The sequence below is a fragment of the Trichomonas vaginalis genome, chromosome V (genome assembly GCF_026262505.1).
Source record: "Trichomonas vaginalis G3 chromosome V, whole genome shotgun sequence".
In the NCBI taxonomy this organism is placed as follows: domain Eukaryota; phylum Parabasalia; order Trichomonadida; family Trichomonadidae; genus Trichomonas; species Trichomonas vaginalis.
In genome coordinates this window covers 11,718,203-11,740,059 of record NC_067207.1, presented here as the reverse complement: position 1 = coordinate 11,740,059, position 21,857 = coordinate 11,718,203, and the positions used below count along the sequence as shown (strand labels likewise).

At 34.3% G+C, this 21,857-nt stretch overlaps 3 protein-coding genes and 5 pseudogenes across 8 annotated transcripts, besides 2 other annotated features; 4 read left to right on the top strand and 4 right to left on the bottom strand.

Annotated features, from left to right (window-relative positions):
* Window positions 1-13,960: part of a mobile genetic element that runs on past the window's edge.
* TVAGG3_0319680 lies at window positions 2,643-3,451 on the bottom strand (annotated as a pseudogene). Its single transcript has one exon. A coding segment is annotated over exon 1 (809 nt).
* TVAGG3_0319670 lies at window positions 3,488-3,939 on the top strand (annotated as a pseudogene). The gene has a single exon. A coding segment is annotated over exon 1 (452 nt).
* Window positions 3,956-4,302, bottom strand: TVAGG3_0319660 (annotated as a pseudogene). Its single transcript has one exon. A coding segment is annotated over exon 1 (347 nt).
* TVAGG3_0319650 lies at window positions 4,523-5,397 on the bottom strand (annotated as a pseudogene). The gene has a single exon. A coding segment is annotated over exon 1 (875 nt).
* Window positions 10,244-11,660, bottom strand: TVAGG3_0319640 (annotated as a pseudogene). The gene has a single exon. A coding segment is annotated over exon 1 (1,417 nt).
* Window positions 13,245-13,847, top strand: TVAGG3_0319630 (attachment subunit-related family; the record flags this gene model as incomplete). The annotated part of the gene is made up of 1 exon (XM_051230134.1): window positions 13,245-13,847. The coding sequence occupies one exon, from the start codon at window positions 13,245-13,247 to the stop codon at window positions 13,845-13,847; it is 603 nt and encodes a 200-aa protein (XP_051099864.1).
* Window positions 13,860-13,960: a terminal%2Cinverted (terminal inverted repeat of Maverick-3 transposon ID:TVAGG3_0319620).
* Window positions 13,961-16,834: 2,874 nt separating this feature from the next.
* On the top strand, window positions 16,835-19,750 carry TVAGG3_0319610 (calcium-transporting ATPase protein; the record flags this gene model as incomplete). The annotated part of the gene is made up of 1 exon (XM_001325719.1): window positions 16,835-19,564. One exon carries the CDS (start codon window positions 16,835-16,837, stop codon window positions 19,562-19,564), a length of 2,730 nt encoding a protein of 909 aa, XP_001325754.1.
* Window positions 19,751-20,020: 270 nt separating this feature from the next.
* TVAGG3_0319600 (RING finger and swim domain-containing protein 2 family) lies at window positions 20,021-21,444 on the top strand (the record flags this gene model as incomplete). Its single annotated transcript, XM_001325720.1, has 1 exon — window positions 20,021-21,409. One exon carries the CDS (start codon window positions 20,021-20,023, stop codon window positions 21,407-21,409), a length of 1,389 nt encoding a protein of 462 aa, XP_001325755.1.
* Between the last annotated feature and the right edge of the window lie 413 nt (window positions 21,445-21,857).

The following is a 21,857-nucleotide window of genomic DNA, read 5'->3' as shown; positions in this document are numbered from 1 at the left end:
GGGTTCGAATAGCCTTCTAACAGTTTGCATAAGATATCTGTAAGAAAGTGTTCTTACCTGTTCCTTGTTTTCCAATTACAATGAGAGCAGTTTCATTTTTAGCACTTGGATGTTGTAAGATGTTTGCAAACCAACATAAGATATACTCATAGACTCTTTCGTTTCCATTGCATATAATTTCTTTGACATGGTCTAACCAAGCTTCTATAACATTTTCTTTCCATTCTACTTGTTCGTATTTATATCCAGTGAAGATAGAATAGAAGTTTGGAGAGGTGTATAAAACTTTATACCACGAACTGAAAAATCTTTTAACTTTGACAATAAGATATCCCAAGCATCTAACATCTTCATACCAACTTGTACGACTTTTATTTCTTAGTTTCTGTTACATTCTTGTTCAGACACTATTGTTGCTCTTGTTTGTTAAAGAAACAACATCCCATTCTTTCATAACATAACATTCTGGGGCAGAGTCGACATAAATGACTAAACGTTTCAAATTCTCGACTGCTTTGTTATAGTCTCTAAATGGACACATATTTCTGAATGCTTGGAAGTCATAAAAATCTGAAACATCTATTCTGTACATTTTTATAAAAATAAAAAAAATATTATTTTTTTATTTCTTGACTTTGTTGTTCCATTTGTTGCATTTGTTGTTCTTGAGCTATTTTTGTTGAAGTTGTTCTGTAGTACAATACTTTCACCAGTTGCATCTTCCAATTCGAAACTTCTGCCGTCATTGACAAATACATAGGACATAAAAGTTTTACAGGAACAAAGTTTGCGTCAACTAAGGTTAAGTTTATGTTTGCTAAAGTGTTTGAGTTCACTAAGGTTGAAAATTCTTGCATTCGAATGAACAATAGGCAAACCAGCAGAGAAAGTGTTGTTTATACGCATGAGTATCTTTTGGTCATAGTAGTTTCTGTCGACATCGAATAGCACTTTGAACCTAAGTTTGAAAAACAATATATAAAAAATAGGTGTACTTAAAGTCAATGGAACAGACAAAACCTTGTATGACACCTTTTCCTGTTATAGGAAACTGTTGGTAGTAAAAACCAGATATAAGTTTTGTATTATAGCTCATATCGTTTATACTAAACTCAGTCGGACATCCAAACATAATGAAACCTGCTCTAGTTGCAGCACATGTTACATCCGTCCTTAAAGTATTAAATAAGTCAACAAAACCTGTTGTGGTATATCTGAGTAAGTATCTTCAAAGAAGTATTTTTTACCATTCACAACAACAAAGTCTTCTGGTGTCAAAAGAAGCAAAACAGGCTTTAGTCGTCATCGTGTTTAAGGTTAGTTTACAATATCGTCCTTGAGGACTTGTTAAGTTTGTTGTTATAGAATTATATGACTCCAGGTTTTTAGTCGTAATAGTATAAACCACTATGTCTTCTGCCATTTACTTAGCAAGTAAATTTTAATGAAATGTTGTGGTCGTCAAATATTTTTATGACGTCTGGAAACTATACTTTAAGTTCAAACGTTTTCACCTCCTTTCATAACGTATATCTTGTCAATGACATTATATGAAACACCACAGCAACTAACGTCGGGTTCTATTTCTTTGATGTTTATATCGTCTGCCTCTGTCAAAAGTTTCAATAGTTCTTTCAAAATTCATGAGGTGCGATGACATATGAGTTCACTTTTACAGGGTTGTGTTCGACCAAGTTTAACATTATACCCAAAGCCTGACAAATCTTCTCCTGAGTTTTAAGCTTATCTTTCAGTTGCATGTAGTCATTTCGAATATCTGCAACAGAACTTAAGTCTCTGCTAACTTCAGGGTATGTTGGTTGTCTTTTTACAGGAACTATTGTTATACCATCTTCGTCTTCGTATGGTTTCCCCACTTCAACATCTCTGTCTTTGACATTGACAAACAACACTTTGACTGTTTGTTTGAGTTGGTGAATTTAACTTCACATCTGCCACGCCATTAAACCTTTTGAAACACTTACGCTTCTATTTTTCGGAAATGACATTTTACTTAGAATAAAAAGATGGACGTATTGAGTATCTCTTCGAATTGAAGCAAAACAAAGTTTACACACACAAACAATACAAGTTCATTGACAGAATAGTTCTTTATACAAACAATGGAAAATGTTATAGAATAGCAGTCTTTGCTGAACCAAAAATATTTCATAAAGCAAAGAAAGTTTGTATAACCGAGATGGTGAAAGTTCTTGAAGCAGACAAAAAATATAACAACAAAACTTACAGATATTTCTAAAGTAAGTTTATAATACAATATTAATCAAAACTGGCGTACTGTCAATATTTGACGGAGAGAAGTCAGTTCAGAACAACTTACTGACCTGCTGCCAAAATCTGCCCGATGGAAGCTGTCGTTTATGCCAATCTGAGGAGCCCCAGCAGGTTTCATCGAACGAATCTTCAAAAAGAGCATCTTCCGTGAAATGCTATTGTTTTGTAAACTTCTTTGCTCTCAATTCATCTGGACGTCTCTGTCACCAGTATATTGTATTTGTACAGTACCAACAGTTGAAATACCGTGAAAAAACCCTGGTCGCCAAAACACTTACATTTTCAAGCTTGACTTTTTACAATTTGAACTTTGTTCGCGTAGATATGAATTCTGAAAGAAGTATGAGGGTCTTGTATGACTTTGTACTTCTCCCATAGTTCATGTCTGTCAAACTTACCTGCCATGGACTCTTTCATAAGTTCCATGAAATCGTCTTCGGACAATCCAGGGAAAAGTATAATGTCAGTAAGTATTCTTTAACATCCTTACTTAAACTCTTTGCTGTCTGTACACAAATGACAACTGAGATGTTAAAGTGTCTGAGCTTCTTAAGAATTCGACACATGTCTTGTTCTCTATTCTTTAACAAAGGATGAGAAGCAAAGTCATCTAAGATAAGAAGACATCTGTGAGGGTAAGTCTTCCAATCGTAAGATTGCAATTTCTTCGAAATGTATTCTATCTCTTTCTGTTTGTTTCTGAAGTGTTTCTTCTCTAATATTCTCTGCATTTCCTCATTTGGGTCTTTAAACTTAGAATTTATATACTCATTTATAGCATTGTACTTCAAAACTCTTCTTTGGTACTTCTTTATCCAATCTAACAACTCAGAGTCTTTATACATACTAACTTAGACTTTTTTATAATATCTTTGAACGAATTGACGGTTTGGTCAAATTGACCAGAAGTACTACAAATGACAACTAACTCATAGAATGGGTTCTTCTCATCTAGTTCTTGTTGTTGTGCAGCCATTTTAAGATAAGTGAAAGTCTTACCCGACCCAGGTGGTGCGATTAGACCTGTTATACCATTCTGAGCAAATAAGAACTTGTCATGTATAGGTTTTATCTGAGCATTTTCTAACTTCCTCTTGTTCTTGTTTAAAACATTCTCAAATTTCTTGTCAATGTCAGCAAACTTTTTTTCTAACATATTTTTAGAAAAATTAAAATTTTTATCTTTTTGAAAATGTCTAGCGATTTCGCTATCTATATTCGAGACAAACTTTTTGACAGCAAAACATCTGTCGACCATAAAATCTTACATAGTGTAAACAAGAAAGGTGAATTTGTTCTAAAGTTCTGTTTCTGGGAATATGACAAGAACCATAAAACATTACAAAGAGCAGTCTTAAAATTTGTCAATGACAGACTTGTTGACAGAGATGACGCCGATTGGAAAGATGAAGTCCAACAAAAGTTCTTAGAATGCAAAGAAGACACATGCGCTGTTCTTGAAGATGAAATAGAAAACAGAATAGAAGAGCTATTAAAGGACAAAGAACTTTTACATAAATATGGTTGCGAAATTTGACATAACTCCACCAGAGAAGAAGAAGAGAGAGAAAGAAAGAAAAGAAAGTAGAAGAAGAGAAGAAAGAACCTGAACCAGTTCCAGAGAAAAAGAAATTTGACATGTAAAAATAAAATTTTATTTTTAGAACATTTCTGGGTCAATGTCAATGTTCTCTTCCTCTTTAGGAGCAAACACTGGCTTAGACTCTAAAATCTTTTTACCCAATTTACCTTGAACTTCAACTATCTTAGACTCATAATATTCATAGTCGTCTGCTTTCTTTGGTTCATAAGGTATAACAAGTTTGTATGCTTTGCCTTCTTTAAGGTTTGAAAACCTTCTGTCAAAATTTTCTTTGACTGCTAACAAACCTTCTATGTCTAAGTCTTCAAATTTCGCACCATTTTTAGTCACAATAGCAAACTTAACTGGTTCGATGTTCCAAACTTTGTCAAATGTAGACTTTTCAAAATGGTAGAAGTAAACATTCAAATAGCGAATGGGTCTAGTTCTTCTTTGACTTCTGTCATGTACTTGTTTACTGAGATGAATTTTCCATCTTTTCTATCGGATAAAAAAATATTTTTTTAAAATTTACTCAGAAAAATTTTTCTTTGTATATACGCCGTTCTGAACATCTAAAAGATTTTTGACATTTGCCAAGAATGTTCGTTTAGAGCTGCCATATAACCATACTCTTGACAATATTGTTTATACATCGTACAATGACCTTTCATCTAAACACTCAAAGTTAGTCTCATCTATAAACAGTTCATATACACTCTTGTTTGCTTCTAACAATGTTTGTCTCTCTTCGGTATGTGGAATTTGTCTTGGATTGAACTTAGAAATATCTAATGTCATGAAATATGAGAACAAGTGGTTGTAAAAGTCAGATGTCAAAGTTTCTGCTAAGTCGTCAAAATATTCTGTATCTTGCATATGAGAATCTGACGTTCTGACAACTACATATCTTCTGTCAGAACTTTCTAACTTCATCGGAACAGCATTGTTTGAAACCATAATGAAGTTTGCAACATTTTCACAAACTCTTTGGTCTTTATATTTTCTTTCAACAACTCCAACTTTGTCTGTTATAAGACTCTTCAAAGCATCTGAGTTCAAAACTTTTGTTGTATCTATACTTTGAAGTTCGTTACATACTATAAGTTTCATATTCTCTATTGAAGAGTTAAATTTACCGCAGATGTTTTCTAAGTTTGTCATATTCGGGTTCGAATAGCCCTCTAACAGTTTGCATAAATATCTGTAAAGAAGTGTTCTTACCAGTTCCTTGTTTTCCAATTATAATGAGAGCAGTTTCATTTTTAGCACTTGGATGTTGTAAGATGTTTGCAAACCAACATAAGATATACTCATAGACTCTTTCGTTTCCATTGCATATAATTTCTTTGACATGGTCTAACCAAGCTTCTATAAATTTCTTTCCATTCTACTTGTTCGTATTTATATCCAGTGAAGATAGAATAGAAGTTTGGAGAAGGTGTATAGAACTTTATACCACGAACTGAAAAATCTTCTAACTTTGACAATAAGATATCCCAAGCATCTAACATCTTCATCCAACTTGTACGACTTTTATTTTCTTAAGTTTCTGTCTACATTCTTGTTCAGACACTATTGTTGCTCTTGGTTTGTTAAAGACAACATCCATTCTTTCATAACATAACATTCTGGGCAGAGTCGACATAAATGACTAAACGTTTCAAATTCTCGACTGCTTTGTTATAGTCTCTAAATGGACACATATTTCTGAATGCTTGGAATCATAAAATCTGAAACATCTATTCTGTACATTTTTATAAAAATAAAAAAAATATTATTTTTTATTCTTGACTTTGTTGTTCCATTTGTTGCATTTGTTGTTCTTGAGCTATTGTTTGTTTGAAGTTGTTCTGTAGTACAATACTTTCACCAGTTGCATCTTCCAATTCGAAACTTTCTGCCGTCATTGACAAATACATAGGACATAAAAGTTTTACAGGAACAAAAGTTTGCGTCAACTAAGGTTAAGTTTATGTTTGCTAAAGTGTTTGAGTTCACTAAGGTTGAAAATTCTGCATTCGAATGAACAATAGGCAAACCAGCAGAGAAAGTGTTGTTTATACGCATGAGTATCTTTTGTCATAGTAGTTTTCTGTCGACATCGAATAGCACTTTGAACCTAAGTTTGAAACAATATATAAAATATAGGTGTACTTAAAGTCAATGAACAGACAAACCTTGTATGACACCTTTTCCTGTTATAGGAAATGTTGGTAGTAAAAACCAGATATAAGTTTTGTATTATAGCTCATATCGTTTATACTAAACTCAGTCGACATCCAAACATAATGAAACCTGCTCTAGTTGCAGCACATGTTACATCCGTCCTTAAAGTATTAAATAAGTCAACAAAACCTGTTGTGGTATATCTGAGTAAGTATCTTCAAAGATATTTTTACCATTCACAACAACAAAGTCTTCTGGTAAAAGAGCAAAACAGCTTTAGTCGTCATCGTGTTTAAGGTTAGTTTACAATATCGTCCTTGAGGACTTTGTAAGTTTGTTGTTATAGAATTATATGACTCAGGTTTTTAGTCGTAATAGTATAAACCACTATGTCTTCTGCCATTTACTTAGCAAGTAAATTTTAATGAAATGTTGTGGTCGTCAAATATTTTTATGACGTCTGGAAACTATACTTTAAGTTCAACGTTTCACCTCCTTTCATAACGATATCTTGTCAATGACATTATATGAAACACCACAGCAACTAACGTCGGGTTCTATTTCTTTGATGTTTATATCGTCTGCCTCTGTCAAAAGTTTCAATAGTTCTTTCAAAATTTCATGAGGTGCGATGACATATGAGTTCACTTTTACAGGGTTGTGTTCGACCAAGTTTAACATTATACCCAAAGCCTGACAAATCTTCTCCTGAGTTTTAAGCTTATCTTTCAGTTGCATGTAGTCATTTCGAATATCTGCAACAGAACTTAAGTCTCTGCTAACTTCAGGGTATGTTGGTTGTTCTTTTACAGGAACTATGTTATACCATCTTCGTCTTCGTATGGTTTCCCCACTTCAACATCTCTGTCTTGACATTGACAAACAACACTTTGACTGTTTGTTTGAGTTGGTGAATTTAACTTCACATCTGCCACCCATTAAACCTTTTGAAACACTTACGCTTCTATTTTTCGGAAATGACATTTTACTTAGAATAAAAAGATGGACGTATTTGAGTATCTCTTCGAATTGAAGCAAAACAAATTTACACACACAAACAATACAAGTTCATTGACAGAATAGTTCTTTATACAAACAATGGAAAATGTTATAGAATAGCAGTCTTTGCTGAACCAAAAATATTTTCATAAAGCAAAGAAAGTTGGTATAACCGAGATGGTGAAAGTTCTTGAAGCAGACAAAAATATAACAACAAAACTTACAGATATTTCTAAAGTAAGTTTATAATACAATATTATATCAAAACTGGCGTACTGTCAATATTTGACGGAGAGAAGTCAGTTCAAGAACAACTTACTGACCTGCTGCCAAAATCTGCTCGATGGAAGCTGTCGTTATGCCAATCTGAGGAGCCCCAGCAGGTTTCATCGAACGAATCTTCAAAAAGTCTTCCGTGAAAAGTGCTATTGGTTTTGTAAACTTCTTTGCTCTCAATTCATCTGGACCGTCTCTGTCACCAGTATATTGTATTTGTACAGTACCAACAGTTGAAATACCACCCATAAAGTCTTCTGAGTCAGCAAATGGAATGCCAAGCCAAAAGTTTGAACGGTCTCCATTTGTATATTGAGTTTTTTGACCTCCTGTATGAGTCCATACTTTCACATATGGCATAATAGAACTTTGCATTTCAGGGTTAATGGTTGTTGTGAAGTTGTTGTTAAAGTTCATAGCATCTAATGTCAAGTTGTATGACCTCATATCCTCAACTGTGGAATATTCTTCTCTTGATAGTATTTGCCATCTATGTTTATATGATATTTAATACCAGGGTTGTAGAAGCAAGAATAGTCATTTATAGTTCGTCTGAACAGTACAAACATAGTATCTGCATGTTTCATTGCAGTTGTTAAAGCAATATCTGTTCTTGCACCTGGGTCAGCACTTTGGTTTCCAACTTCACCTGCAAAGTCTTTGACAGATATTTGGTGTATAGGGAACATAAGTGGAACTGCAATATATTTGGCAGCTAAAGCATTTGAAATATCTGGGTCCAACATATAGACTGCAAGTCTGCTTTCTATTCTCTTGCATTCAAACTTTTCGCATGTGAACTTAACTGGGTCCCAAGCATCTCCAGCAGCATTGAAATAATAGTTTACTTCAGTGTTGAAGTTTGAGAAACCAAAGTCTAAGTCTACCTTATCTTTGCAAAAGTCGGCGAATGACGTTTTATTTGTTCCCACTACTTCTGTAAGAGTGAATGGGTCTTGTGTTGGTGCAATGACTAAGTTATTTTTGCTTGGAGTAAGTTCGATAGAAATTTTTCCTGCCCAGTTTGGCAAGTATCTTAAAAACCTGAAGATGAGGAAAGATGACAAAGGAACTCTAAGTTTCAGTTTTACTTTGGTTACTGCTGCTGCAGTTTGTCCAGAAAGGTTAACATAAACTCCTGGAACGTTAGGGTCAAGTCTTCTTATTTTCTCAATAGTTGCATATTGGTCTGTTTGTTCTCTAGCTTGTGGTTGTACTGAGTTTCTCAAAGCGAACCATTCATAGTTTGCCCATGTTACTGTTTGAACTAAGTCAGAGTTAGAATATATCTTATATCCATGAAAACTTCTGGAGCATATTGGTATCCGACATAGAAAATTCCATTGCAACCTTTCTTGTCAGACAACTTGGCAGAAGGTTTTATTTCAATGTCTTGTTCCACGTATAAGAAAGAGTTGTCAATAGAAATTATATGAAACCTGTCGCAAGCAATATCTACTGTTGTTGAAGAACCTTCTCCAAACTCACCTACATTTCCATAAGAAACAGCAGTTGTATATTCGTAAGTTCCAGGAACTATTTCTGACCTTCTAATGGCATTGTCGCATTCGTTTACCATTCGAAACATTTCCATTCATAGCATCCAAAACTGTTGGCGTTATATTCTGAGCGGCGTACATTTCATATGAGTAAAAATATAGAATAGTTGGATTTATATGTCATAATAGAACCCACTCCGACCAAGCTTTACTTCTTCCTGACTGAGTTTTAACTCTTCTTTTTCCTTCATTGCCCTCTGCTTGAAGTTGTTGCATCTTTGCATTATGTTCATCTAGTATGTTGCAAATTTCCATGTCCTTTTTGCCTTTTGGCTCTGGTCGCCCATCTCAGGTAACCTATATCCTAGAAAGAGTTTTCATAGTCTTGTATTTGAGTCTTTGCGTATTGTTTGCATGACTCTTTCCTGAGTTTCTGGTTCAAGCTCTTCAAACAGAGCTTGTCCATATGGAATAAGCTCGTTTCCAAATATATGTTTTTGTAGCCATTCTGGTTTTCTTTCCATGTTCCAACAATATCTTTTGTGAATGGGAAAGCTTTTACCCAATCTTTCAGTCTTGCGTCGTTATTTCTGTAGTTGGTTTTATTTTGTCAAGGAACATGTTTTTCAATACTAACATTTCATTTGGTACTGTCCATTTGAGTTTTCTTAAATATTCATCCCTTCTCGATTCATCGCCTGCAAAGTAAGTTTTTATGACATTTTGTAAACTTTCGTTTGCAAGGTCATGTACAATAGGTTCCTTCCTTCTCCCTCCTAACTTTCTTTCTAAACTCTTCACCAAATATACCATCTCTATGGTTCTGTGTAGTTCTTTGAGATAAATGTTCTAGAACGTCAGGTGTTATATTTCCATCAGCCATGTTCATTTCATACTGGTTCAAAATATCTGCATCTTTCATATCTTTCAATGGCATTAAAGCCGCGCTTAAAATACCAGCTATATCTGGTTCACCATTGACTTCCATTGCGTCTACAACTTCTGGAATTGTGGTTGTAAGTTTATGAACCACCTATCTGGATTAGCTTTATGACCCCATCTCATTGTAGTTCCATCGTCTGCAGAAACAAAAGTAGGTTTGTTTCCATCTTGGTTAGGTCTCTGAATGAACTTTAAACAATGTTTCATTTCTATATGTTTTCTTGAAATTTAACCTTTTATCTTCACCGAGTTCATCCGAAGATTGAACGTTAAATGCTCGTAAGTAAAAAGGGTTGTTGTATTTGTGTACATTTTCTTTCAGTGCTTCCATTCTATGCTGAATATTTTCATCTGGTGTTGGAGTCTTTTGTATGTCGGCAAACATTTTTCGATATTCTTCTACTATGTCAGCCGAATTTTTTTTTAGACTCTTGGAAATATTCCATATTCTCCGCATACTCTTGTTGAGGTCAAGATTTTTCGGCTGTTCCAAATCTTCATCTAGTTCTGTGAAGTTAGTTTCCAAAGGAGTGACTTGTTCGTTTCCTTCAGGCTCTTCTAGCTGTTGTTGCTGAACTATTTCTTCCATGTCTGGTTGTATCTGAACTAGTTCTTCCTGTGGAGTTTCTTGTACCTCATCTGCTGGCATTTCATATATTCCGAGACCGTTTTCAACAATTTCCCTATCTACGTCATCCGCATTCATAAGCTTTTGTTCTTTCGTTCGTCTCTATTTTTTACGCGTTTCATGACGAAAGTTGAATTGTCATTTAGCTCTGACATCAAATATCTCGGAGTAAATTCATCCATGTCATTTGGATGATATGCTATTAAATCATATCCCTTAGCGAGCTTGTATTTTCCAGGTTTGAGATTATATCCGTTTTGGTGCTGAGCCATAAAGCTAAATAGGTTCGGGTCAGTATTTCCTCCCTTGAACTTTCCAATAGCTTCTTTATATCTGTCACTAAAGTCAACAGTATCTGGGAAACCACACTCTTCTTTAAGCATTTTTAAGAATTCTTGGTTTCCTTGTTCTCTACTTCTTTTATGTCCTTGCTCTGTTTGTGGTTGTTGTTGTGCAGGGTTTTGAACTGTTGGTTGTGCTGGATTTTGAACTGTTGGTTGTTGTGCAGGGTTTTGAACTGTTGGTTGTGCTGGATTTTGAACTGTTGGTTGTTGTGCTGGATTTTGAACTGTTGGTTGTTGTTTTGGTGCATGCCTGTGTCTGTGTCCATGTGACGATGTAAATGTTTTAGGTAGTCCTGGTGCAGGTGCTTCTCTTGGAGGGTTTGGTGGTATATAAGTTCCACCAGCTGGCACATATGTTCCATCTGCAGCATAATGTCCTACCTGACTTTTCGTTCTTAAGAAAGCATTTACTAGGTCTGTTTTGGTCTGTTGTAACTCTTTTTCTTGACTTTCCACAACAGTTGCTCTAACGGCGTCATAGGCACTTTGAACTGCCTGTCTCGTTGCTGCATCTGTTATTTTCGTCATATTTTGTGCTACTTCTCTTAACTCGTTGTCGAAACCTTCAGACTTCAGTTTCTTTCCAGATGAGAAGTCGTTCACTAGTTTCACCTTACTATGAAGAGCTTCGAAGGCGTTCTTAAAGTCAGCATTCATTAAAGCTTCATTTGAACTGTCTTCATCCGCTTGTATTTTTGTCCTTATTGACCCTATAAGTTGGGCTGCTTTAGCGTTGGCTTGGGCATCTAACCAGTCATTGTTAGCTTTTATATATTCTGCGCTTTCATTGCCTTTTGCATGGCTGCGTCGTTATTTTTACTTTCTTGTGCTAAGTTTTCATACTGTACGGTTTGGTTCTGCAACTGTAAAAGTTTTTCTGCCTTTACATTTGCTTCAACTTCTTTTTTATACTCATCGCTATCCATATATGTCTTCAGGGCTTTTTGTTTTATCTCTTCATCTTTCAGTACTTTATATCGAGTAGTATGTTTTTCAAATTTATGACATCTTGTTCCATTTTTGCTACTTCTGTTGCTTTTTCTGACACTTTTTTCGCATATTCCTCTGTACTTAGTTCTTTCAGTTGTTCTTCTTTCTTCTTTTTCTCTACGTTTAACTCATTGAGTTTCTTTGTGTGTCTGTCATATTCTAGTTTCTTTTCGTTTTCACTTATTTGCTTCTGTATGTCTATGTTTGACTTTTTGACATCTGTTATTTGATTTTTGAGTGAACTCAAATTCATTTGACTTTGAGGGTTATAGGCTGTTCCGTCTGCAGCTCCACCATAGCCTGCCATTTTCGCTAAAAGTGCCGCTCTTAAACCTCCACTCTGTGCACCAACAACTCGGTTTAAAAGCATAGGATTGCTTGACATTTGTTGCAACATAGTGGGGTCATTCATAATTTGTTGTTGCAACTGTTGTTGTGGTGTCAGTTTTACTATTGGATGTTTCAATGCTCTCTTCCTCTTACGTATATTCTTACGTAGCTTACGTGGCATTTTAAGTGAAGTTAAAAAGCGGCTTTTGACAGATGTTTATATGACACTTTTTGTTCAGCACAAAAAACTACTCGTCAAAGTGTTGTCAGTTTTGTAAAATAACCGTCCTATCTCATTCTATAAGGGGAAAAGGCTTCTCAAAGTATACTTCCTTGGAACGCCTGTAACTTTTCCTGTAGCGACGATAGACCCTTACTTGTCCAGACAAAGTTACACTATTTTGAGTGCTCTACAAAAAGTCAACGGCGACGACTCTCAAAAAACCGTTGTGTAAAAAGTTTTACCGTTGGACAAAAAAGTATATATAGAAAACAAAAAATTTATAGTTCATTCAATATTTGAGATGGAACGGTTTGCCAACGGAGACTTTTCAATAAAATAAAAAAATAGAGGGGTTACCGTTGACGAAAACGGTTTATTTTAAACTTTCTATGAGTAGTCCGAAAAAACAGTTCATTTTTGTCTAATGGAAGACCACAGTAGTAGCATGACTGACAATTCTTTACAAAAGCTCTTTAAAGGTCAAACACTTATATCTTCATACTTTACTAGTATGTCCAAAGAGGTTACACAGGTTTCAGTCCAATCAGACTCCAATCAGACACAAATTGAAGCTCAAATTCAACCAAAAGAAACTGCCGAAGTCGAACAAACTACAGAAGCTCAAGTTGTTTCAGTCCAATCAGACTCCAATCAGACACAAATTGAAGCTCAAATTCAACCAAAAGAAACTGCCGAAGTCGAACAAACTACAGAAGCTCAAGTTGTTTCAGTCCAATCAGACTCCAATCAGACACAAATTGAAGCTCAAGTTCAACTAAAAACTTACACTCCTACAGAACCAGAAGGTGTCTTCTCATTCTCAACAACAGAAGCAAGATATAGAAGACTCATTGCAGATTATCCAAACAATTTGTCCTTAACAGACAACAATGACTATGATAGATATTTCAAAAGTATAATAAAACCAGTCGAAACATTAGAAAACAAAGTTCAAAACCCGACAGTAATGGTTGACTTTTTCTTGTCGAATTTGCCTTATGTTTCAACTATGATATCTCTTCAAGCAATTGACGAATTCATTCTTTGCTGTGAACCAAACTTAAGAGAACAGCTATATGAAACACTCAAAGACTTTCGCCCTTATCCTTTAACTTACAATTGGAAAGAAGATGAAAACAAACACGGTTCTTTCTCCTGGAATCTTTCCATTGTTGCTCCAGCTGGTGTAGCTGCACATCCATTCGAAATATATCCAAAATTGCATTACGAAAACAATATGCATATTATCACAACAGCCGCTTTAGATATTCCTGAACGGATACCAGATGGAGAAGAAGTTTCAATAATATCTGTTCAAGCAAACCGAGTTGCAATGCCAGTTACAGTATGCAATTTCACTCACTCAAGCAGACAATTCTATCAAAATCTTGAGTTCGTTTTTACTGGCACAGCCAAAATGCTTCTCAAAAAACCAGAACAAACCAAAATAACCATCTTCTTATCTGGTTATTGTGAAGATGAAGACAATTCGGACGAAGAAGAAGAAGAGGAGGAAACAAGCGAAGACTCAGACGATATCCAGTTCATTTCCATCCGTAAAAAACTTTAAACAAACATTTCAGAATAAAAACCTCATTTATACTAAACATCTTCGGGGCTAGAAGGGGCGCAGCCCCTGGAAGCCCCACTACTTTTTTTTTTTTTTTTTTTTTTTTTTTTTTTAAGTTATCATTTTCTCTTCAGATATCTAATATTTTTCTAATGACATAACTACTTTGGACGCATATCCAAATTCCAAAAAAAATATGGAAAAAATAAAAATGAAATTGAAAAATACAATTTTTGATATGTAAAAAGAGATTTTGAAAAAAATTGGGAAAAAGAGTATCTAATAAAATTGTTTGAGATCTATGTAGACATAGTTTTTACATTAAAAAATCAATAATATTGAAATTGATCTGAATATATCTTTTTTTTAAGTTTGAATGCATTAATCTCAAAGCATTTGATAAAATACTGGTTTTATTTCAAAATTCTAAATAATTTGTAATTAGATCTTTATGATGTAATTTAATTTTAAACAAGTACAGATAAAGAGAATCATAATAAAGGTGATCTATATTGCTTAAGTAAAAGTGAGTATAATAGATCGATCTTAGCAACAAGATCTGAGGAAATAGATTTGAGAGTCGAGAGTTTAGATCTTAGCAACAAGATCTGAGGAAGTAGATCTTAGCAACAAGATCTGAGGAAGTAGATCTTAGCAACAAGATCTGAGGAAGTAGATCTTAGCAACAAGATCTGAGGAAGTAGATTTGAGAGTCGAGAGTTTGGATCTTAGCAACTAGATCTGAGAGTTTTATCATTTCCGGCATATTGGGCCGAAAAGGAGTGATCCGCGTAAGTATGAAAAAAAGTGAATTTTGTTGTATGGTGTTTTTTATTATATCCGTTTCTCTCACAATTTTCAATAAATATTATTGTTCAAACGGAAATATAAATAAACAATTCAAAAATAAAAATGTAAATGTAAATTGAAAATGTATTATAAACATGCTAAAAAGCGTATATTTTAAACTTAAAGGAAAAATGAAATTCGTAAAAATGAGCATGATGTTTGATAAGGGTGTTTTAATTTTTTTTTCAAAAAAATTAAGGAACTTAAATTGAGATTATCAGGCTATGTAGTGGGTATTTTTACGATCTGACTGCAGAAATCGAATCAGCGAGACCCGAAGATTCATATTCCGCCGGAAAAATAGGGTTTCGAGGCGTAGATAGGGATAAAAAGATGATTTAAGAAGATCTCAGTAGAAATATGGTTTATAAGAGGATATAGGTCAGGATATAAGATTATGAAAATTGAAGAAGTGAATTATCAAGATGTATTTATGAGTAAACTATATTGTTTTAAGCTATCTAAATCTGTTTTGATATAAATTAAAGCGTATACTTATGCAAAATGCGAAATTTAAATTAATACTTTTTTTTTGCTATTTGGACACAAAGCTAACAATCCATCCAATAAATGACGTATACCTAGCGAGATGAAGCATTTTAACATGAAAGACAAGAAAATCTGATTACTTGTGTTGAAAGTTTCTGTATTTCGTCTTCTTCCAAACACAGCGTTCAGATGCAGAAGAAAATGCAGCCGTAATGACGCAAAAAGACACTAAAATAAATTGGAGAATTTCTGTAAAGTTTTTACTGAGCTTTGTTATTGAACCCGAATTTGTTGCTGAGTGACAGGATATTAAATCTACGACATTCATGAGTAATTGTTATCAATTTGTCAATAAATTATGTTGAAGATGGTTTAAATGTCTTCGAAGGCATGAAATTAGATCCTAAATCTGTTTGAGTTAATAAAAGAACAAATGTTGAAAGAGTTGTCATATTGCCTACAAAATTTTCAAACATTTGCATTGAGACAATGTGAAAAAATGATGTCCAAAATACCTTTACTAAAATATTTTTAATTTGAATCATAACAAGGAAAAACAATAATGGCAGAATAAGAAAAAAAAACAAAGATGTTATGATTTGAACAGTTGCCTTTTAGATTCAAAAAGAGCATAGTGTTCCTAACCACTACACTACCTTCCTTTCTGATAAAAAGCTGAATAATTAGTATTTAATGAATTCTCCAACTTGGGGATTTGCGGCTTTTCCAAAATCTGTTATGATAGTTCTATATAGCAATTGATATATAATATGTTTTTTATAATCAAATAATTTTTTAGTCCAGATAAATTTTTTAAAATTTCAAAGTCTTTCCATTCTACTAACGCTCTTCACATCCATATTCTTTACCATATATGTAATATAACGCCTTATTTTAATTCCCATGTTTACGATTTATTTGTCGAAAAACTGTCTTGCCCATTAACATCTCGCGAAAATTTTCGACTTTTTGAATGGCCGTTTTCAAGATCTCAAAAACTGTGGGATATTTTTTACAAAGCTAATCGACATTTATTTACCACATATATGTACTATACAATGCACCTGGTTTCATCGAATTTTTACCGTCAGTTTTCTCGTGAGACTACCTTTAATTTTTTATATGTAAAAGATTTAGTATTCTTATTTCATTTTGTGATGATGTTGATGCAAAAGATGAATGGAACAACATATCGTCATTTTGCAACTCATCACAATCTAATCGAATTAAATAAATAATTATTTTCAATAATACTAACATAAGAGCAAAACACTACCATATAGGAACATCTATTTATATCGCAGATATCAGTTATATAATAAAGAAATGGTAAGACTGCTCTCATCAAATTTGAGTGAACCAAAAAAGAGTATTCAAGTAGATAACTAGATCTTATGCTATTGATTCTTGGAGGCCCAACATTTGGTGACAAATTATACGCTATGTTGGCATATTGAGTTCTGTTTTTTTCCTAATTTGTAAATTCGAAATATTGAATTTCTTATCAAAAATAATGCAAGACAGTGTGAATCTACATCTTCAAGTACTGTTCTTATTTGTATCCATTTTATATAAAATCGAAATCCATTTGACCATAAAACGATTTGAAAAAATTCGATACGAAATTTTTTTTCTGGTGTCAGATTTGTATGGTGAATTTATCTCCTGATGATCTCGCAGATATGACCGAAAGATTCGATATTAACAAGTTAAATAACGAATATGGAGGTCCAGTGAATCTATGCAAAAGTTTAAATTCAGATCCTCAACAAGGATTAAATAACAACCAAGCACTAAATCAAAATCTCTCTTCATATGGACACAACGATCTACCAGTTCGAGAAATTAAGACATTTTGCGAAATATTTTTGGATGCAATCTCAGATAAAACTCTCATTATTTTAATTATTTGCGCTATTTTAAGTTTAATTCTTGAAGTTACATTTGCTTCACCAGAAGAACGTAGTACATCATGGATTGATGGTGGAGCCATCCTAATTGCCGTTGCAATTGTTTCAATCGTTCAAACTATTTCGAATTCGAACCAAGAAAAGCAATTTGCTGCAGTCAACCGCATCAAATCCATCTTCAAAGTTACAGTCATAAGGTATGGCCATACAACTCAAGTCCAAAATCTCGATATCGTAGTTGGAGACGTCGTTATATTGGAGCCAGGCGACAAAATACCAGCTGATGGTGTTATTCTTACTTCAGAAGATCTATATGTTGACCAATCGGTCGCTTCAGGCGAAAGTGAAGCCGTATTAAAATCAGAAACAGATCCATTCCTTATTGGAGGCACACATGTATCAGATGGACGTGGTTCATTCCTTGTTACATCCGTTGGCACAAGAACTCAGCAAGGAAAAGCATTAAACGCCATAGCAAATGAAGAATCTCGCGAAACACCACTTACAGAAAAGTTATCTGTTCTAGCAGAACAGATTGGCTATCTAGGCATGGGATTTGCCAGTTTGGCCTTCATTTGTATCTTGATTCCTTGGATTTACCATGAAATCAAATTAAAACAGTTTTCCATCGCCAGACTTCGCGAACCCCTTGACATGCTTGTTGTCTCCTTAACCATTGTCGTCTGCGCTGTTCCAGAGGGTCTTCCACTCGCGGTAACCATTTCTTTGGCTTATTCAATGCGAAGAATGATGACAGACAACAATTTCGTCAGAAGACTCGAAGCGTGCGAAACAATGGGAAGTGCAACAGTCATTCTCACTGATAAAACAGGTACACTAACTAAAAATGAAATGAATATAGAAAGAATGATTATTGCAGGGTCTGTCACCACAAATTTGCCATCAAAATTGAGAGAAGACAAAGAATTTATGTCAAATCTTGTTGATGGCCTTGTTGTCAATTCCCATGCCATATTAGATGGAGCAAGTTCTATTGGCAACCAAACAGAATGTGCTCTTTTGAGATTCTCTGCAAATGCGTTGAGAATTGATTGGCAAAACATAAGAAACAATGCGAAAATTTTACATTGTTTCCAATTTGACAGAATCAGAAAATTGATGTCAACAATTATTCAAAATGGAAATGATATTGTTGTACATACAAAAGGAGCTCCCGATTTGTTACTTCCGAAATGTACAAAGTTTTATAATGATGATGGTTTGATAAAAGAAATGACAGAAAATAACAGAAATTTCTTCCAACAAAAAGTGATTGAAGAAGGAAAACAATCATTCAGAACAATAGCACTAGCATACAAGAAATGTCCAACAAAACCATTAACAGCTAATGATGCTGAAAATGATTTGATTTTGTTGGCAATTTTTAGTATAAGAGATACAATTCGACCAAATACGCAACGCTCAATTTCCGCTGTTAAAAATGCAGATATAAGAGTTGTTATGTTGACAGGCGACCATCCATCAACAGCTGCTGCAATAGCAACAGATGTAGGTATCCTTGAAAATGGTTATAAAATAATTACAGGAAGTGAACTGAACGGTTTGAAACCGTCTGACGTTTATGAAATTCTTAAAGATGTTTCTGTTGTTGCCAGGTCTACACCTCTTGACAAACACATGATTGTCAATGCTTTCAAGCAGGCGGGCGAGATAGTTGCTGTCACAGGCGATGGAACAAATGATGTCCCTGCTTTGATGGCAGCTGATGTTGGTTTGGCCATGGGAAAAAGTGGAACAGAATTAGCGAAAGAGGCGAGTGATATTTGTATTTTGGATGATGATTTTAGATCTATAGTAAGAAGTGTTGTTTGGGGTAGAGGTATTAGTAATAATATAAGAAGATTTTTGCAATTCCAATTGACTGCAAATGTTGTAACATTAATTATATCAACATTTGATGCAATTTATTCTCAAACAGCTCCTTTCAAAGCTGTTCAATTGCTATGGGTTAATTTAATCATGGATTCACTCGGGGCGTTGAGTTTGGCAACGGGAACACCAAGTGATAACTTGTTGAATAGACCTCCTATTCCGCCTTCTTCTCCTTTGATTTCTTTCTTCATGTTTTATCAGATTTCTGTTCAAACAATTTTCCAGTTGTTGACTATGTTTGTTTTGTCGAAAATACAAAAAGAAAGTGAAACATTCGTTTTCACTGTTTTTATTTTGTCACAGGCTTTTAATTTGTTTAACTGCAGAGCGGCTGAACCAAATGATTCCGCTTTCCAGGGCGCTTTCCATGGTTTGTTTATTTTGATTTTCTTGTTGATTTGTTTGATCCAAATTGTTTTGGTTGAATTTACTCCAAAATTCTTCGCATGCGAACCTCTCAACTTAATGCAATGGATCTGCGCATTCTTTGATGCTGCAATGGCTATTCCTGTTGGAATAATTGCAAGATACTGGTTCCCGAAGTTTAGATTCTTAAGAAGCAAATCAAAGAAATAATCTTATTATTTATTATTTATTTTGTTAATTCATTAGAGATATAAATAGTTTATTTAATTATGCTAAAAATACTTTGTGGCTATTTCAAAAAAGATAAATTTACAACTATGTTATAGTTAACTTAGTATTCTGCTTTATTCTCATATATAAGCAAAATGTCGAAGCAAATGGGACGTTTAACATAAGTTTATCTTTCGAAATTCTCTAATTGTTATAATTGAATACCGAAGATTAAGCTTGTATAGTATATACGTAAGAAATAATTTTGCCAATATCGAAATCTAAAAATATTACCTCTATAATGAAACAACAATGCAATTTTTACTAACATTGTAAACCATTCAAATCTGATATTTAAAAAAAGTATGAAAAATATGTTACTCAATTTAATATAAAATTAATGAATAAATTTTATTTGAATGAGTGTAAACTTACGTTTCAAATTTATTAAATTTGATGCATCGCGCACCTCGCCCAGGCGAAGTCATGAGCGAAGCTGTGCGCGAATGTATTGAAGAAGTCCAAGGAGGCAATGTAAGGTTTATTTTAGATCCTAGAGGCGTCACAAAATTTATTGTCAAACCAATGGGTTCAAAAGAACGATTTACAGTCAACATTGGTGATAGACATACATGTACATGCAAATCCGACGACTTATGCATCCATATTATATACATATTAATGAAATATTTCGGAGTTCCTAAGGACAATCCAATTCTTTTTAAGCAACCACTATCAGAATACGAAGTAAATCTGATTATTGATGGAAAAACACGCGCTGTTGAGCCACGAAAACCTCAAGAAAAGTACAAAACTAAATCAGGCAAGACAAAAGTCAAAAGATTGCCAATTGGTCCAGAAGATGTTTGTCCAATTTGTTACGACAATCTATGTGACTGTGATAAATCAAAAATTGCCTGGTGCAGATGCGGATGTGGTGGAAATTTCCACAGAAAATGTGTTAAAGAATGGATTAATTCACGTAGAGATTACAGAGAAGAACCTACATGCCCTATTTGTCGTACGAAATTAGACATGTTAGGCATAAATCCTCCTCCAAAGAAGCTACCAAAAGATGAACCACCGAATCTCACACCAGAAGAAATTCGCGAACTAATGACCAGAGAAATTTCGCCAGATGACTACGATTTACTTCTTAGACTCGATCAACCAAGACAAACTCAAAATTCTACAAAACCTAGACCGAAACCATCGAATCCACGTAGTGCTGCAGCGGCAGCAATCATAGGAAATGCAAGGCCAACACGCAAAATACCAGCAACGCCTGATTTAGCGGTTACATCAAATAATTTTCATGGAGAAGTCAATTCTACGCCAAGGGCAGTTAACAGCCAGCAAGCAGTCCGATCAAACTTTCGACCAAACCCACGAGGAATCCCTCCTCGTCGTAAAATAGAGCAACCCCACTTTGAAGGCGGAATTACAGGCTTAGGAATGGGAGAATTACCGGAAATGCCATCGAATTTCCCAAGAAAAAACTCTCCGCAAACAGATGTAAGACCTCAGCCCATGAAATCTCGTGTAAGAATCGTTGAAAGACACGAAAGTAATTTACAGTATCTCCAGACGCCGCCAGACTTTGATGATGACATGCAGCCTCGTGGTACAAAGCGTCAGGGACCAAGAATGAACGCTTTTGATGGAGAAATCAACGGATTAAATTTGAGTGATTTTAGTGGTGGCGGAAGCACTGAATCATTGCCTCCAATAGAAAGGCCTAGAGTGACTAGACCGATTAGGCCTCATCCTTTGCCAAAGGAAAGGCCAAAGAACGAACAAAGGGATTTCACCGATATGATGGTGACAAATTTCCCTAGATCTTGATTAATTCTTTTTGTTTGTATGTATAAATTGTTAATAATATAGTTATATCAGTTATTTTTGAATCAAACTTTTCCGATCATTTGAAAATGCATAAAGAAAGCGATTAATCACATAACTAATCAAATAAATATTAATAAAAGCATAATACACACTTATATAGCTTTGGATAAATGCCCTAAATAGGTGCAATCACAAATTTGAAAAACGATGTAGCGGGCAGTTAGATAAGAAAGTGCTCGTGGTATTTTCAATATATGTTTTGCAAAAGAAAGCTGTGCCTTAGTATCAGAAATAATAAATCCAATATTTGAGAAAAAAAATATAATCTCCGGTGAAATAAAATTCAATTAATCAGAACGTTATTATGCCCATAATATTAATAAATTGTTATATGATTGTTATGTACTGAATAAATAGCCTTTATGCAAAGTTTGAGTAATTTGAAATT